The 18,144-nt window shown below is 45.3% G+C and overlaps 1 protein-coding gene across 1 annotated transcript; it reads left to right on the forward strand.

The window, feature by feature from the left end:
• Positions 1 to 5,442: 5,442 nt before the first annotated feature.
• LOC309392719 (vomeronasal type-2 receptor 26-like) lies at positions 5,443 to 17,555 on the forward strand (the record flags this gene model as incomplete). The annotated part of the gene is made up of 6 exons (XM_081954146.1): positions 5,443 to 5,669; positions 6,104 to 6,392; positions 8,783 to 9,580; positions 14,782 to 14,994; positions 15,572 to 15,698; positions 16,645 to 17,555. The coding sequence occupies 6 exons, from the start codon at positions 5,443 to 5,445 to the stop codon at positions 17,553 to 17,555; spliced, it is 2,565 nt and encodes an 854-aa protein (XP_081810272.1).
• Positions 17,556 to 18,144: the final 589 nt, after the last annotated feature.

Consider the following 18,144-nt stretch of genomic DNA (forward strand, 5'->3'; position numbering starts at 1 on the left):
TTGTGGTTGTGCCCTTCCTGTCAGGACACATCCAGAAAGTGATGCTGGAGAAGACAGTTCAGGGAATTGACTTCTGCTGTCCTTCAACATGGTCTCTGGTCTCCAGAGATTGCTGGGGAAGGTCACCCAGAGCTATGGAGTTTGGTGCCACTCTAAGTTAATGCCATTGAACTCTAGTGTTGCCTGTCTTCTAATGACAAAGAGGCCATCAATTCCCTTGAATTCTGCCCAATGTTAAGAGTCGGCCCTGTTTGGAATTTTTTTTAATATCAGAATTTCATATATAAATCTTAAATTGCAGATCATTTTAAAATTGCTTGTGCCTGAAGTGAAATTTCATTTGTTTTCTAGCAAAATTCATTTTTTGATAAGAGCTCATTAAGATGCCAGAAAGGGACAACTTGTGGACTATATTGTTGGGTAAATAGGGAGAACATTATAGACTGGATGGAAGCTTTCATTTTTTTTTCTTCCTTGTCATTTCTGTGTTGTCTTTCCATGTCCATATAATACACTAAGATTCTTTATATTTTGACCTTTTTTAGTTTTTTAAATAAAGAATGGACTATAAGGTCTACAGCTGAGATCTATCTATCTGCCATCCATCCATCATCCATCCATCCATCATCCATCCATCCATCCATCCATCCATCCATCCATCCATCCATCCAATCATTGCATTTATTGGCCACCCATCTTATCACAGAGTAGCTCTACAAAGATGGTGGAGATGCCCACAGTGTGGTGGTTGGTGCAACCTGATTTCTAGCGACATGATTTTTGGAGATCTGGTGGGGCTTCCTCTGTTGTGGGGGTGTATTGGGGGGGAAGGACCTCCCCTTTGACCTTCCCATCTCTGAAGCTGAGACTTTCTATATCCAAAAACCTCCAAGGGGTTTGAAAGTCCTATTGAAAACTCCTTTGTTCCTGGTTTATTTGGATCCATTGTTCAGGGATTGTGTCTCTTCGCTGGGGGTGGGGGACATTAATATGGACTTCTTGGCCTAGAAGGGGGAACTGGGGGGCTGAGTGAAAGGGGGGAACTGAATGGACAGGAAGGTCCATCCTGTCAGGGAAGAACAGAGGATGGCCCATATCCCAGGTCCACCGCTTGGAAGTTCTCCCACTCAACATCCCTCAGATTCTGCTCTCAGGGCCTGGAGACCAGATCCTGGGTGGCTCCGGGTTCCAGCTGTGGCTTCTCAATGCCTGGTTGATGTGGGATTAGACTCTGTTCTCCTCCAGGGGGTTCACAGCCATGTCTTACCAAAGCTGGGTTCTGCCCAGAAAGGAGGAAGCCCCTTCTCAGCCAGGAATGATCCCACCCCAATGTCTGAGTTTGTCCCAGGGGAGACCCCAGAGGAGAGGAGGAGGGGGGATGTGGTCATCCAGAGTTTCTTACAGGCTTTGAGGAGGCGCCACATGGACCTCTGGTTTGTCTCAGGGGGGCTGTGGGAACCCCAGCCTGGTCAAGTATGTTGTGTGAACGTGGTCCTTGCAGGCAGAAAAGTGTCCCCAATACAGGTAGTCCTCGACTTACGACCACAATTGAGCCCAATATTTCTGTTGTTAAGTGAGACATCCATCAAGTGAGTTTTCCCCCTTTTTATGACCTTTTTTGCCACAGTCGTTAAGTGAATCACTGTAGTTCTTAAATTAATAACCCGGTTGTTAAGTGAATCAGGCTTCCCCATTGACTTTGCTTGTCAGAAGGTTGAAAAGGGGATCACGTGACCTTGGGACACAGCCAGAATGGCCATAAACATGAATCAGTGGCCAAACATCTGAATTCTGACCACGTGACCCTGGGGAGGCTGCAAAGGTCGTAACTGTGAAAAATGGTCATAAGTCACATTTTTCAGTGCTGTTGTAACTTTGAACGGTCACTAAACGAACTGTCATAAGTCGAGGACTGCCTGTGTATCCTATTGTTCAGATTCTCTCCAATGAATTGATCCATTTCGGAGTTCCCATAATCCACTGACTCCTCGGCCAACAGTTTCAACCTCAGGAAACAAACCATGGTTAACAGTGGCACATGGGAATGCGGCCATTGGTGAAGTGACCGGGTTAAGTGGATCTCAGCAGAGTCAGTCGGGTGTGGTGGTTGTGAAATCCCAGGGGACCCTGAGTTCTAGTCCTGCCCTGGGCACTAAGCCAGCTAGGAGACTCTGGGCCAGCCACTCTCTCGGAGCCCTGGGAAAGAGGCAATGGCAACCTCTTCTGAACAGCCTTGCCGAGATCTCTGGGTCAGCTTCCCCTGGGGGCTTCCTGACCACCTTCACACCCAGATGGCCTCCCTGCGCCTGGCTTCCTCCTTGCCGGTCAAGCGGCCTCCAATGGGCTGAATTTGGAGAGGGTTTTGCAGGTGGCTGTGCTGTGAGGAGGGGGCACACAGGGACAGAAGGGTATGCAGGAGATCCTCCCCCTCCCTAGGGCAAGGAGGGAGGGGGTCTGGGGGAGAGGGAGGCAGGGGGAGCCCCCCACCCACCCCATCTGCTCTGGGCAGCTCAGGGGCTGTCGGAAAGTCACCTCTGAGGGAGGGGCCCTCCTTGGAATTGGCTGGGAGGGAGAGGGGTTCTGACGTCGCAGGTGGGGATAGGTGGGGCTCCCAGGTGAGCCCTGGGAATCTACAGGTCAGGTGGGGCTGGTGGGGTCCAGTGGGGGAAATGAGGTCAGCCTGGGCCTCTGCTGCCAATTTCCCCCTGGGGTAGCCATGGGCTTCTTCCTCCTGATGTGGGAAGTGGAGCACCCCATGGAGAGGGGTCCCTCTGGCCTTGCAGGGCAGGGGAGGGGCTCTGTCCCAGGGAACCCAGGGGAGAGGCAAAGGAAATGGGGAGGGGGAGCCGCATCTGTTGCCAGGATCCCCCGTCTGTGCCTGGGTTGCTTGGGACCCAGAGGGTGGGTGTTGTTCCCCCGGGTATGTCAGGGGTTGTGTGAAGCTGACCCAGAGGCTGTTCCTGGCCAGAGGAAGAGACCGAGGCCAGAGCAGAGTTTCTGGGGCTCCTTATAGGAGGGCTAACTGGGCTTTCAGTGCCTTTGGGGGGATCCGGATGGGATCTGGGCCTTCTCAGCCAAGCCCAGCCCTGGAGGGAACCCTCAGCCCCCTTTGCAGGAGCCCACGGCAGAGCCCTTTCGGGGGGGGGGGATGTGAAGGTCCCCCCAGTGGGTTGAGGCTTCTGGGTGCCCTGCAGAATTCAGCCGAGGGAGCCAAACTCCATTAACCCTCATGGAAGCGTCTCGTCTCCTTAAGCTGCAATGGGAAGGAAGCCTCTTTCCTGGACCCTGTGGAGTCATTCGAATGGGCCAACTTCACAGCTCACCTGAAGGGCCTCCAGGGGTTTCCAGGCATTTCTGTACCTGTTGGCTCCCCCCTCTCCCTTCCTCCCTCCCCCCTCTCTCTCCTGCCAGGCGTTGGGAGGAACAATGGAGGCTGCTACTTTCAAGAGGCTTTTTCCAAGTCCTTCAGCCACAGCTAGGCCGTTAGCAGAGGCCAAAAACGGAGGTTCAGAGGAGGAGCCAGTGGGCTCAGTGGTTACAGCCGGAGAGAAGCAGCCAAGGAGGCTCTCCTGGAAGGTCCTGCCAGCCATTCCTGGTCCAGGGAGGTTTTGGGCCTGAGAGCCTCAGAATCTAGGAAGGTTTTGTGACTCTGCCCGAGTCTGAAGGGCCAGGAAGGGGCTGAATTCGCAGGGCCTCCCAGGATTTGCTCAGGGTTGGCTTAGGGCAGCCTCAGAACCAACCAGCGTGGCTCCCAAACCAGATCGGGGTTTTAAGGTTATCTGGCGTAAAAAACCATGGTTTGTGCATTACACAAAATCGTGTTCATTGTTTTCAGAATGGAAGTAACATCTTCAGACCAGTCTGGAGGGGCCACAGAGACCCCCATCTTCCTCAGAGTCATGGAGGGTCCCCTCCAGGGTGAGGCCACCCACCTTTTCCACCCGGGCAACCCCGGATCCCCCTTGGAAGACCCAGCCCTGCATGGCTTCTCCCCCACAGGAGCCTCTCCTGGAAAGACACAGAGCCCAAGCGAGGCTGGAGAAACCCTGGGGGCTGCGTCCCCCTAACATTCAACCCAGGGACCCATAAACCAGGTTAGTCTCTTCCCAGGAATGCCCCAGATCTCCTCCTCCTTCTTGGTCATCCTGGGCCTTCTCTGTGTGTCTGGGCTTTGCTTTCCACTGGGTGCCCCCATGCATGGAAAGAGGTGGCTGAGCAACATGGGATATGGTCTCCCCCCGCTTCCCAGGACTCAGACGATGGAACCTGGAGGGGGATTTTGCAGATCTGCTTCCCTTCCCAACACAAGGCTCCCCAGCTTCCTTCTCCCAAGAGGGGCTCCCCACTCAGACTCCTCTCTGGCATCCCTGCAAGAGCCCCCTTGCCTGGCCTGTGCATGGGAAAGGATGGTAGGGGAACATGGGATATGGGTTTCTGCATTTCTGGCTCTCTGAAGATGGAAATTGGATTTTGCAGATCAGCTTTTCCATCTGCAACACGAAAGTCCTGAGCTCCCCTTCCCTCCTCCCCTCCCTCCCTTTAATGGGGTGAGAGGAAGCCTTGATTTCTCCACCTCTTTTCATACTTTTCTCTCTCTCTTTCTCTCTCTCTCTGTCCCTCCCCTTCCTCCCTTCCTCCCTCCCTTCCATGGGGTGAGAGGCAGCCCTGATTTCATCATCTCTTTTCACTTGGTTTTTTTTCTAACTTCTCTCTGTGTTTCTGTCTCTATGTTGTTGTTTTTAACTTTGCAAACTTCTGGTAAGTACTTTTTCACTAAAGTTGATTTTGTTCTTAGAGATTGGATGCACTATTGGATGCATCAGTCCTTTTGTGATGATGCCCTTGAGGATTAGCTTTCAAAATAAAATAGTTTTTAGTTCCAACTCAACAGGCAGCTATTTCAGATCTGTGACATACTATGGCATTAACTGCCTCCACCCCCTGGTTTTGTCTTTATGCAAACAAATCTCAGATTTATTTTTTCTTCAGCCGCAGGGGCCATGTCTTCCCTCTGGGGCCCAGCATGGAGACCCCAAACCTCTGAATTCTAAATGACCAATTTAATTCAATCTCTTCCCCTGTTATTATGAGCCACATGGGGATTATTTCCCTTTCATTTCCCTCCAGAGAATTTCCCAACAACCTTTGAGTCCAAGAACTGGTTGAATTATCCAGGGATCCCTCCTCAGAATTATGATAAAAAATTCATCTCTGGTCTTTGGTTGAATCTTCCAGGGGAGACTTTGGGCAGAGAAATATGGAGTTTGGGGACAGGCAGGGTCTGTGCTCTTGAATGTCTGTCTCTCTTCTTTCCAGATGAAGCTGAGTGTTTCTCTGTGTTGAGAAAAAGCAACTGGGTGTTCTACCTTGTGAGAGTCCTTTGAATTCTTCTAATTCTTATTTAGAAACAGAAAAGGGATTGATTGATTCACCCCATGAATTATGGACCTCCTGCTTCTGCTTCTGATGCTGCTGGTGTCCCATCCAGTCTCTGGGAAGCTGAGAATGAAATGCCCGCTGAGTTTGGAGCACCAGGATGGAAAACAACCACAGAGCTTTTACAGCCCAGGAGAACATCTCATCGGTATAGTCATCAGTGGAGAGGAAAAATTGCATATAAGGTTGCTTTTCAATGTAGCTCCTTCTATTCAGTTTGCTTTACATGATTGGTAAGTCATTCAGGGTGATGGAATTGCACTCCATTCATTCTCCTTCTTTTCTGTTTTTAATTTTTCATTTATTCCTATATTGGGGAATATGTCTAATTTCCTGATTGATTTAGATTTCCATGGCTTCTCTCTTTTGTCTGATTTTGTGAAAGAGACTCAAAAAGGGGTCTGAAAGAAAGCTGAAAGGGCTACAGATTATTTTCCTCTCTCAGTTCAATCCTTAATTTATCACTTGAATAATGAATTTTATTTAAAATAGTGGTTGAACCAGTTGTAGTTTCCATACCTCAGCCAAATTCCATATTTGTGTAACTGATCATTGGTTTTGGATCAATGTTGGCTTAAGGCTTAGTAGGCTTGTGGAGGATTATATGTATTATATATGAGAAAAGTATTCGTTGTTGCTGTTAATTATAACATTTTTCTTACAATAGGAGTTATGATGATTTTTTATATAGCTTAGGATTCATTTTCAACATTCAAATGGTCAACAGGAATTCCCAGTTCCTGCACAATCTCACACTTGGTTACAACATCCATGACAACCATTTGAGCACTTTCCGCACTTCAGATGCCTTGCTGGACATTCTCTCCACTGGAGAAGCCAATGTCCCCAACTACAGCTGTGGAAGGAAGGAGAACCTTCTGGGTCTTATTGATGGAGCTAGAAGAGCCATCTCCACCCAGATGTCAACATTAGGAGGCACCTACAAAATCCCACAGGTTTGTGTGTTTTTCTCCATCTGGTAAAGTGAGCGGTGGGTGGTGGTGGGTGAGCAATAGATGGAATCATGTCTAATCCATGGTATTCAAGAGCTATTTTTCTCTATATTAGCAAAAATGTCAATATTTTACCCCATTATGTTAATGTTGAGATTAATCATAAAAAGCCTGAAATACAAGCAATACATTCCCTGGAGAAGACATTCTACCAACTATTTAACTGATCAAAAAATAACCCTGATTTTTGCGGCCTCTATGGGCATCTTCATTTTCACACATAAATAATGCCTGCCCTATCCAGTTGGATAGAAGTTGGCAATAGTAGCATTTTATCTATCTATAAAGTGGAATAAAAAGGACTCTAGCAATTATAGACCAAATAGACTAGGAGATATTGTGGCTAAAATTTATGCCATGATCCTCTTAGTTAAATTTGAGAAAAATGCATTCCTTGCATAAGAACCAGAAGGTTTTAGGTAGTGAACAGCTATATAGATTTTATAATAAATATTGCATGTTAATAATCTAATATTAGTAACAAATTTGTCTTGCAATATCTCATCTATTTCAGCGCAGTAAAACACGGTTTGCTGGCTTTCTAGATGTTAGTGCATTTGTCATAATTAACAGAGAAATATCATATAGGAAATTGATTGTCCTCAAAATGGAACTCAGCCTGTTGGCCCTGATCCAAGCTCTTTCTCACAGTCCTTGTTTAAGAGGGTGGTTTGGGCTCAATGGAGCAATGAGAAGAAGGATTGATACTTATCAAGGAGGAAGAGAAGGATGCATATTCGAACCCTTGTTATTCAGTCCAGATATTGACAACTTACTTCAACCAATGAAGGATACAAAAACAGATCATAAGTAAAGGTTATTTCATTCTTTGATAAAAATGGCTAAATTAGTGGACCAGTGAAATGCAGTGCACATAGTATACAGTACTTGGATTTTACAAAGGCTTTGACAAAGTAAACCACCATCTACTTCTTGGAAACCTAAAAATATATGGGATAGATAGCATCACCCCCAGATGGACTCAGCCTGTGGTCCTCAATGGAACTATATCTACATGGAGGGAAAGAAGCAGTGGGGGACCCAAGGTTCTATTTTAGGCCTAGTACTCTTCAACATCTTCATCAATGGTTTGGATGAGGGATAGATGGGGAACTCATCACATTTACAGATGACACTAAACTGGCAGGAATAGCCAACACCCCAGAAGATAGGCTCAAGATCCAGATGGATCTAGATAGACTTGAACCCTGGGCCTATCTAACAAAATGAAATTCAATGTAGAGAAAAGTAAAGTCTTACACTTAGGCTAGAAAAACCAAATGTACAGGTACAGATTAGCTGAAACCTGGCTCAATAGCAGTAACTATGAGAGGGATCTTGGATTCTTAGTCGGCAATCTCTGAAATGTGAGAGGAAATGGAAAAACCACCCTTGGAATAGGGCATGGTTGGAGAACCTTTTCAGCACCAAGTGCTCTTTTCAGGGACGCAATCTGGGAGAGGAGTTGCCCAGTGTACATGCCAGTGCGTACATGCGCACCAGGCAGCTCCTCTTCCGGTTTCTGGAGCATACACATGTGACAATCATCTGGCTGGTGCGCATGCACTCGCAGAAACCGGAAGACCAGCTCTTCCAGTTGTTGGCACTACTGTACACACAGAGACTAGCTGATTGTTGCACACACATGCGCACCAGAAACCCGGAAGAGCAACGGGCAAGGCCGCATGTGCCAGGTGACATGGCTCTGCGTTCCACTTAGTCCGAGCTAAGAAGCTGAAGCAGAGGGTGCCATTTTCCCCTTCTGGGGCCTCCATGCATCCTGTTTTTGGCCTCCCCAGCCCCCAGAAGCACTCTGCCAGGCAAAAGCTTTGGTCTTACTTTCAGTCCGTGAGGCTTGCGAAGGTAAGGCCTGCACTCAGCTTGTGGGTGGGGGCCAGCAGGTGGGCGGAGTGATTGGGAGGGGCAGCCTCGTGGTCCCACTGAGGTCGGAAATGGGGCATGGAAAGCGCAGTGTTTTTCCCCCCATTTTGGCCCTGGAAAGCCTCCTGCACCAACCTGGAAGCCAAAAAAAGCCCCTGCAACTGTTTGAAGGCTGACGGAAGCCTCCAACTGAGCGAGGAAGCACTGGGGAACCAGGCCATTCACACACTTCCAGCCCACTGGAGTTTCCTGTGCAGTGCAAGCGCTCCACACGGCATATTCACACATCCCTGGCCCTCGGCATAGGCCTGACAACCAGCTGGCCAGCAGGAGGTGCGCCTGCATGTGGATGCTAGTGGAGCTGGGCTGGGGCTGCTAGTGTGCCAGGAAAGAGGGTTCTGCGTGCCACAGGTTCCCCATCACGGCTCTAATCCTTTCAATTCCTTTTTCAGATCAATTATGTAACAGCTTCAGAGGCTCTGAGTGATAAAAGCAAATTCCCCTTTTTCCACCAGATGAATCCTAAAGAAGGAATCCAGTACCCAGCAATTGTCCAGCTGCTTCTCCACTTCAGATGGACCCTGATTGGCCTCTTTGCTTCAGACACAGAGAATGGAGAGACTTTCATGAGGATTTTTCCTCCTATGCTTGTCCAGAGTGGAATTTGTGTGGTTATATCACAACTGTTCTCAAAGTCTGGATATACTGCAGCCCTCAGGGATTCCCTCTCTAAGTGGAGACAAGTCAACGTCTTTGTTCACTTCATGGAATTTGATTCCATTTGGGACAGAATTCTTCCTTTCCATTTAACACTTCTGCGTTTGCCAGGACCCATTGAGGGGAAAGTCTGGATCCTCTCAAATTTTGAAGGGTATGAAATAAACAATCGCAGACTTTTCAAATACATCCATAGTATTTGGAACTTTGGTTTTCTGGCAAATGAAAGGCCAAAAGATTCTGCCTTTAAACCCTATTACTTTGTGGAAGAAAAGTTTCAAGATCATTATTTCCGCTGTTCTCTTTCAAAGAATGTATTTTCTGTCAAAGGCCGCAGAAGATGCACTCAGAAAGCCCCATTGGAGACCCAGAGGAAATGGAAGAGAAGAGGGATCCAAAATGGCTATCAACATTACAGTCTCATGAAGACTCTGGCCCAGGCCCTGAATGCTGCTTATTCCTCCAGATCGAGGAGGGGAAGGAAGAAGGAGGATGAAAAGATCTTGGGGTCTCCAAGGCTGCAGCCATGGCAGGTAAGGGGGTCCTGATATGGATCCATTAATCTTAGATCCTTTGGAGAAGGAATCCAGAGGAGAAGGAAGAGAACCATCTCAACAGATCTGGCCAATTTTATTACTCAGGGAATTAATGGTTCCAAAGAGTAGATATTCTCCTCCAATGAAAGAGGTCCTGGATGCTTTATTGGGAGAAGAGGGCAGATGAAACTGAGGAGATGCAAAGAGTGGAAATCAAATAGAAAGAGGAGATAGGCAGCATTAACTAACAGCCAGCAAAGAAGCAGCTGGAACCTCCCCAGTGATGCTCCGTGTGAGGGAGGGAGGCCATCTCCGGATGACCAGGGGTCTCAGTCACAACGGCTGCTTCCGTCTTCTCCAAAGGCTGACAGAAAATGGAGTCTGGCTTCAGACCTTATAGTGAGGCTTATCTGCCCCCGGCCACTAGGTGGGGCTACAGCAACAACAGCACAACAGTTACATGTTGTGGCATGACAACCTTTATAAATTAGGAGACCCTGAGACCATCTAGCCCAACCCCTCCTCTCTGCAGAAATCCCAGTTGAAGCTTCTCTGACTGATTGCTGCTCAGTCTTTGCTCTCAGACAATCCATGAAGAGGAGACTGAGCTTCTCTGCTTTACTGGCTCAGCTCTAAAACAGCTCATCCTTTTATCATATTTTTTCTCTCATTCAGTTAAAATCTCCTCTCTTGTAACGGAATTCACTTTTTCCATGTCTGACACTCTGAAATAAGAGTGAGCGGATCTTACACTCGTGTGTAAAATGAGTCAGTTATTGGAAGAGGGTGGTATCCAGTGGTGGGATTCAAATCTTTTTACTACTGGTTCTGTGGGCATGGCTTGGTGGTCATGTGATTGGATGGCTGTGACTTAGTGGTCATGTGATTGAGTGGGCATGGCCAACTTGACATCACTCACGACAAAAGGTGTCTTGCCTGGCCTCTCCTCACCTGAACGAGATAAATTTCCCTGTCTATTTATTTACTACTACTGAACATCCAAAATACACAATTTAATCCTATGTATATGTGCCATATGTGTACAAACATATTACATAGTATAGTGTGCATATAGTATAGGCACACAAAAAGATACATTATCTACTATACATACTGTATGTGCATCTATACACACACACACAGTTCTTCTAAAACTATACACATTCAACCTCACTTTGGAAAAACACACCCAGAGTCCACTTTCTGGCACACATTTAACTATAACTTCTGCACATAAAACATTGCACAGGCCTTCAGATGCTCTTCCCTAGCCTGCACATGACTGTAAGAGCCAGGAGACATCATGGATTGAGTAAAATGTGGCAGAACTCACTTAACAACGCCCTTGCTTAGCAACCAAAATGTTGGGCTCAATTGTCATAAGTCAAGGACTGTCTCTTCCTTCCTCCGCATGGCAGCCTTGTCCTAGTTAACTCCTTCCCTTTTCTGGCAATTCTCCTCTCAGAGGCACCAAAATAATCCAAACGATCTGCTGGAGCAGGGGGTTGGACTAGATGGCCTCCAAGGTCCCTTCTAACCCTGCTGGAGCAGGGCTTGGACTAGAAGTTGACCTCTGAGATCCCTTCCAGCCCTAGATTGCTGTGCTGGTTCAAAGAGTCTTCTGAAGCCATGGTTTATGTCCTTCCTTCCTCTCATTTTTTCTCTCCCTCCATCCCTCCCTCCATGTATCTATCCATCCATCAATCCATCAGTCCAACTATATCTCATTCACTTTCTCCTCCCTCCCTCTCTTTCTTTTCCTTCCTACCTTCCATCCCTCCTTCTTTTTTTCCTTTCCCCTTTTCTTATTTTTCCTTTTCTTTTTTCTTTTCTTTCTTGCCTGTCCCTTCTCTCTCTCTCCTTCTCTCTCTCTCTCTCCCTTCCTTTCCTCCTTCCAAATCTAGGAGACCCACCTGAAACAAAAACTCCTTTGGATGAAACCGGCAATTACACACGCACGCATGTGTGCACGCATGCACACACACACATACAAGCACACACACTCTTCCAACCAGCTCTGCGCTTCGCCCCATTGTTTGCTCTTAGTGGTGGACCAGTCATTGAAGTCCTTTCCAAGCACCTGGCAGCGTCGCTTGCAGCCCATGAAAACCCGGCTAATTAACTTCCTGGGCTGCAGGCACCATGCTGGCGGTGCACTTGGATCGCTGCCTCTTCCGCGCAAGCAATCTTCTCTCTCTGGAGCAGCCAGAGGAGGGGGATTTGTGGAGAGATGGAAGGGCGAGCGGCTTGTTTACACCGCACGTTGGAATGGGTGGAAAGAGGGAGAGAGAGAAGAGAGAAAGAATGAGAGAGAGAAAGAAAGAGAATGAGAGAGAGAGAGAAAGAAAGAGAAAGAATGAGAGAGAGAGAGAGAATGAGAGAGAGAGAGAAAGAGAAAAAATTAGACAGAGAAAGAAAGAGAAAAAATGAGAGAAAGAGGGAGGGAGAGAGAGAAAGAAAGAAAGAGAAAGAATGGGAGAGGGAGAGAGAGAGAGAGGAATCAGAAGCTGTTCAACATTGTGGGCCGCCTGGGAGGAGGCGATAGAGACCCTCTTCCCGTTTCCTCTGGATTTTCGTTACTCTGCCCCCCAGTTTTCCTTTTGTCCCATTCATTCTTTCTCTCCCTCCCCCCCTTTACTCCTGACAGTGAGGTGCCGCTGCTTTGCCTGGGAGTTTTCTGGCTCTTGAAGGGGCAGCAAGGGGTGGGGACTCCCTAGAATTTCTTTGGGAGAAGCGTTGCTCTGAAGCCCGCACGGCTTTTCCGATGGCCACGTCACCCGGGCAGACCACGTGGGGTGTGTGTGTGTGCTTTGGATGTCTGCTGAGGGGTGTTTAGCTGGAGGTGCCTCTGGCCAGGGAACAAAATTGGAGCATCTTGGGCGAGCCAGGAGGGGCGATTGAAATCTGTTGGCTGAGCCGGTCAAAGCCCCCCCACTCCATTGGACCTGGCTGAACTTTCCTTCCTCCCTCCGCAGCAAAGGGAAGGGTCTGGGAGCCTGATTGGAAGGGAGCTGCGGCCGCCTGCCTGGCCCTTCCAGGTGCTTCAACCCATTGGAGGGAGGGGCCGGGGGGGCATAAAGGAAGCAGCAGTTCTCCTGTGAATGGAGGGGGAAAGGAATGGAGGGGACTGCCATTCAAGCATTCAAGGTTAAGTGCTGCAGCAGAGAGAATCTCCACTTTTTTCTCTCCCTCCGTTCACAGCAAATCTGCTGCAGCCTCTCCACCCACACATTGCCCAGTTATGGGCCCATCTGACTCTGCCCTGCAGTATTTGGGCAAGGGAGGGGTCCTCTGTTTGGGGGGAAGCTTTGGTTGCAAAAAACGCCAAGGGGTGGGTAGCCTTGGAGAGCCTGTTCATCATTCCCCTTTTCCTCTCAGCCCTGCAAAACCAGAATGTTCACTTCCTGAGATTCATTAATGGTCTTCTATGAGACTCTATTGTTAGTCAAGTCCTAGTACCATAGTTAAAAATCAGATATTTTTCTACTGCTTTTTACTTATGCACCCTTTTCTGTGTGCTAATCGTAAATATTGTTTCTGGAAATGATATTACTCTTATTATATTTTATTTTATTTGAAATGGTAAAATAGAAGTTTTGGGAAATAAAACTATTACAAAGACAAAACAAAATGACACAGATTTTTTTTAAAAAGTGTGCATTAAAAACAGACAAAATAAGCATATCGTCCCCCCAGTTGAATACAATACAGCAATAATAGTTTCTCCCCTTTGCAAAATAGGCCCACAATTATAAACCACACATCTATTTCCAACTACTTGACTTGTCATCTGTATGCTGTATATTAAGAAAAATATAATTAACAGGCAATCCAACAATAAAGTTAAATTTCAAAACTTCAAAACTGTTATCTGCTATTGTATTCAACTTGCAGGAAATTTACAGGGGCTTCTTATCTACCACAGACCAACACAATCATTACCTCTGTTCTATCCGGAATCTGTCCAGGGTTAAACATCTTTGTTTGATTCTTAATAATAATACCTTTCCTTAAAATTGTAATTAGGATCTTTCCCAACAACTGCTTTCCATTCCTCAAAATCATAGGACCTCCTGCAAATGGAAACACAATGACTCTTAAGACTTGTTTTCCAGTTAAATATGAGAAGTTCATTCCCCAATCTCCCCCAATCTTCTTGAAAGAATCCATTTCATCAGTCTTCCGTTCTGTCCACTTTGAGTCTTCAGGGTCCATGGCCTCTCCAGCCATCTCCAAGCAGCCTCCCTTCAAAGCAGACTCCTTCCTCAGGGATGCCAGCAGCAAATTAAGTTCCAGTCCATCCAATTCAACAATTGTTCCTTGCTTCTCATTATCGCCTTTAAGTTGATTTAAAACCATCGTTATTTTATCAAACTTTTAAAATGAAGTTTCAAATAAGGCTTCTAAGTTGAAAGACTTTATATTCTTTATATCACATCAAATTAGCTTACCCTAATGACCGTATTAATGACAACATAGAAAAATTGATGACCAATGGCAAATTGTTATCTATCACCTTCAGGTTTCAAAGGAAAGATTTTAAAAGGTTAAAAATTATTTGAGTATCATTTTGAAGACAGTTTTATCCACTTAGTTATCCTACCATCCACTCCTCAAGTTTATAATCCTATCACACAATTGTTTGTGGGTCCTATATTGAAATCCAGTTCTATCACCAGAGTTCCCATCATCAATTTAGGAAGTGTAATGATATGTGAGAGTGATCCTCGCTAACTGTTCAGGCTGAGAAAAGTGTTGGTGGGAGATTTGTTCTTTCAGATTTTCCAAATTTTGTTAATGTCGCTTTACAATCAAGTAGAATTATCACATCTGGAGGTATTTTCCATCAGAATAACCAGGGAGAAGATTAGCCTGCCAACTTTTTTCTTGATCAACCCATGCTTTCTGGGAATCAACCTGTTGTTTTATGGATCATTTTTTTGTTCATTTTATTTGTCATCTACTCTACAATGTTCCCGTGTAATTGACCAACTGCATCAATTATATTTTCTCTATATTTTGTCAATATATGATTGACAATTTTTTCTCAAACTTTTTCATTTACTTATGAAGATAATGGCAGTATTTGTATATTATTTAACCATATTTGGAGATTAGACAATTGTAGAAGAAAGATTCAATGTGGGATAAGAAACAAAGTTTCCTGCTTTTCAAATTCCTGGATGTTCCCATTCTAGTTTCATCCCTTTCTGGAGAAGAATGAATTTTGGAATATTTCTCAGAGAAAACTGTACTTGGACCAAAATGGAGAGATAACAGCAGATCTGTTCATTTTGGGCTTCTTGGTTCTCCCTAAAGAGGGTGCCAGGTTTGAGACTCTGGCGTATTTTAAAAGACAGAGACTTACTATCAAACAAGGTGCTCTTTCACATCTGAAGTTGCTCAATAAGGTGAGATAAATTTTGGTGTCTTTTCTCTGTTTCCCAAAGCCTGAGGTCCCATTTCAAGTGGGCAAAGCCTATAGTCTCCAGGCTGATTGGCCTTCCATTCCAGTTGGTGTCATCTAACGGAAGTTCTTCAACAGACAGGACCTAAGTGAAGGGGCTTTGCCATGTTTTATGGAAATCTTTCAAGATCTTATTAGTCAGAGGTTTGTTTCTTCATCACAATTTTATTCTATATTAAGAAATCTAATGGAATAAATGTTTCCTAAATCTTTTACAGTAAACTTTATTCTTAATTTTAATATGAATATATCATCATATGTAAATCTTTTTTTCAATTATATCCCTACAGACTTTAAAAAGTCCTTTATTATAATGTTAAATGCCAAAAGCAAAAGGGAAGAACTAAATGAAGAATCTGCCAGTTGTTATACCTCCTGCATCTGTTTAGAAATAGTCAGAGGTTTCCTATTTACCTCAGTGAAGACCAAAGGCTCTTTGTCTCCATCCATTTCTACCTCCATTTTCCATGGACGGAGAGTCCTAACATCTTTTCTTTGGCATTCCTTGTTTTTCTGCTCAGTCCCTGCCTCAGTCCAAATGTGTGGAAAATTGTCATCCTGGATTTGTCAAGAGGGCTCGAGAAGGAGAGCCGGTTTGCTGCTATGACTGCGTTCCTTGTCCGGAGGGCACCTTCTCCACTCAGGAAGGTGAGTCACACTGAGGAAAATGGGAAGCTTTGTGGAACTGGATCCACCCAGATGATTTCCATGAAAGTGCAAGTTAAAAGACAGATTGAAGCTCAACTGTTTTTTGTTTTTTGTTTTTACTTTTAACCTATACAATTTCTTATCTAAAAGGAAATAAATCAAAAAGACTTTGAAGGAGGGGCTGGGAGGAGATGGGAGAAAATGGTGGCAGATTGGGCAAGCTTTACTAACAGCAGAGGAAATATCTCTCCTGATTTTTAGTTTGGATATTGGCTGCTAAGTTTACCTTTCTATAAACTTCTGAGATCTTTGAAACAATGAATTGTTTTAGGTCCACCTTCTGAAAGACCTTGCAATTCACTGTATATTGGACCATCGCCTTGAAGATCACTGAGAAGGTGTCTCTGGTCCATAATGTGATGTTGTGGATCGTTATGGGGAGAACTCATTGCACAAATAGTCTGCCAGTAATGTAGATCAATCAATCAATCAGAAAAGAGCTGGAAGGGACCTTGGAGGTCTTCTAGTCCTACCCCGTTTATAGAAGACCCTATACCATTTCAGACAAGTGACTGTCCAGTCTCTTCTTAAAAATCTCCAATGTTGAAGAACCCAAAAATTCTGAAGGCCAGCTGTTCCACTGCTTAATTGTTCTAGCTGATAGGAAGTTTCTCAATTCCAGGTTGCTTCCAGATGTTAAAAGATACTGTAGGTATCCTCCAAGTCCAGAATATTAACCGCCAGGATTCAGAATGTTTGCCTAAAATGATTATATGATTCATTATTAACCTGTAATAATGTAGGTTTGTATGAAGATTCTACACATTACACAGGAAATAATTAATGTCCTAAGATTTCCATCAACTTCATATGTCTATACAAAGAAGGTATTTCTTGTAAGATAAAAGGACAGAAAATTAAAGAAAGTTGCTTTTTTGTTTCTCAGATGTGGAAAAATGCACCAAGTGTCCGGATGATAAATATCCAAATAAGAAGAGAGTCCAATGTATCCCCAAAGTTATAGCCTTCCTGTCTTCTGAAGAACATCTGGGCATCATCCTGGTTTCTTTTGCCCTACTCTTTTTCCTAACCACAGGCCTTATTTTATTCATCTTCATTAAATACAGAGAAACTCCCCTTGTCAAAGCCAACAACCGGGACCTTTCCTACATCCTCCTGGTCTCCCTCCTGCTTTGCTTTTTGTCTCCTTCTCTCTTCATTGGTCAACCAAGGAAAGCCACCTGCCTTCTCCGACAAACGGTTTTCAGCATCATCTTCTCAGTTGCCATTTCTTCTCTCTTGGCCAAAACCATCACGGTGGTGCTGGCTTTCCTGGCTACAAAACCAGGAAACCGAGTGAAGAGATGGCTGGGGAAGAGCTTGGCCAACTCCATCATCCTTTCTTCCTCTGCTGTCCAAATTATCATCTGCTCCATCTGGCTGGGAGCTTCTCCCCCCTTCCCTGACTCTGACCTACACTCCCAGCGTGGAGAGATCATCCTGCAATGCAATGAAGGGGCTGTTGTCATGTTCTACGTCACCCTCAGCTACATGGGCTTCCTGGCTGCCATCTGCTTCACGGTGGCTTTCCTGGCCAGGAATCTGCCTGGGGCCTTCAATGAAGCCAAGCTGATCACCTTCAGCATGCTGGTCTTCTGCAGTGTCTGGGTGACTTTTGTGCCCACCTACCTGAGCACCAAAGGGAAATACATGGTGGCTGTTCAGGTCTTCTCCATCCTGGCCTCCAGTGCTGGTTTGCTGCTCTGCATCTTCATTCCCAAGTGCTACATTATCCTTCTGAGGCCAGACCTGAACACAAAGGAGCAACTTACAGCCAGAACAAATATAAAAGCATGAGATATAATACCATTATGATATTGGAAGAATTATTAAAGTTTATTTTATTTGAAAGGAGATTTTAATTCTTTGTATAGTATGCAGGAGTCAAGGAAAACCATGTGTATATGTTTCAGCTCAATAAATTTTTGCTAAAGATAACTCTGTAAAAGCCATTCAGAGGAATTTGCTATTCAGCAGCAGTTACTGAACAGGATACCTTATAGAAAAATAATTTGAGCCCTTGTTCCTATTGACAGCATCTAAAAGTGTGTATGTAAGAGAGAGACTGAGTAGGAAAAGAGGTGAAGAGAAAGCTGTGGGAACCAAGATCCAGCCTGGCTGCCTGATCCTCTCCCTGAGAATGCTGGAATGATGTGAAATGCCATGTTTGACATGCTCTCAGCTGGGGAGGGAACTCTTCATCCCTCTTATATAAGCCTTTCTTGATTTCCCGATAAAGCCTCCTTTACAGAAAGTGTTCAGCAGAACAGCTGCCTGGAATTTCAATTTGGGATTGTTTTTATTTTGGTATGTACTTCATGCCAAAATTTTTAAAAAGTAAAAGAAGTTAAGTATGTAAAGAAATTTCCACTGTGTTTTTTATTTC

This window comes from Natrix helvetica (genome assembly GCF_964273705.1).
Source record: "Natrix helvetica genome assembly, chromosome: 5".
In the NCBI taxonomy this organism is placed as follows: domain Eukaryota; kingdom Metazoa; phylum Chordata; class Lepidosauria; order Squamata; family Natricidae; genus Natrix; species Natrix helvetica.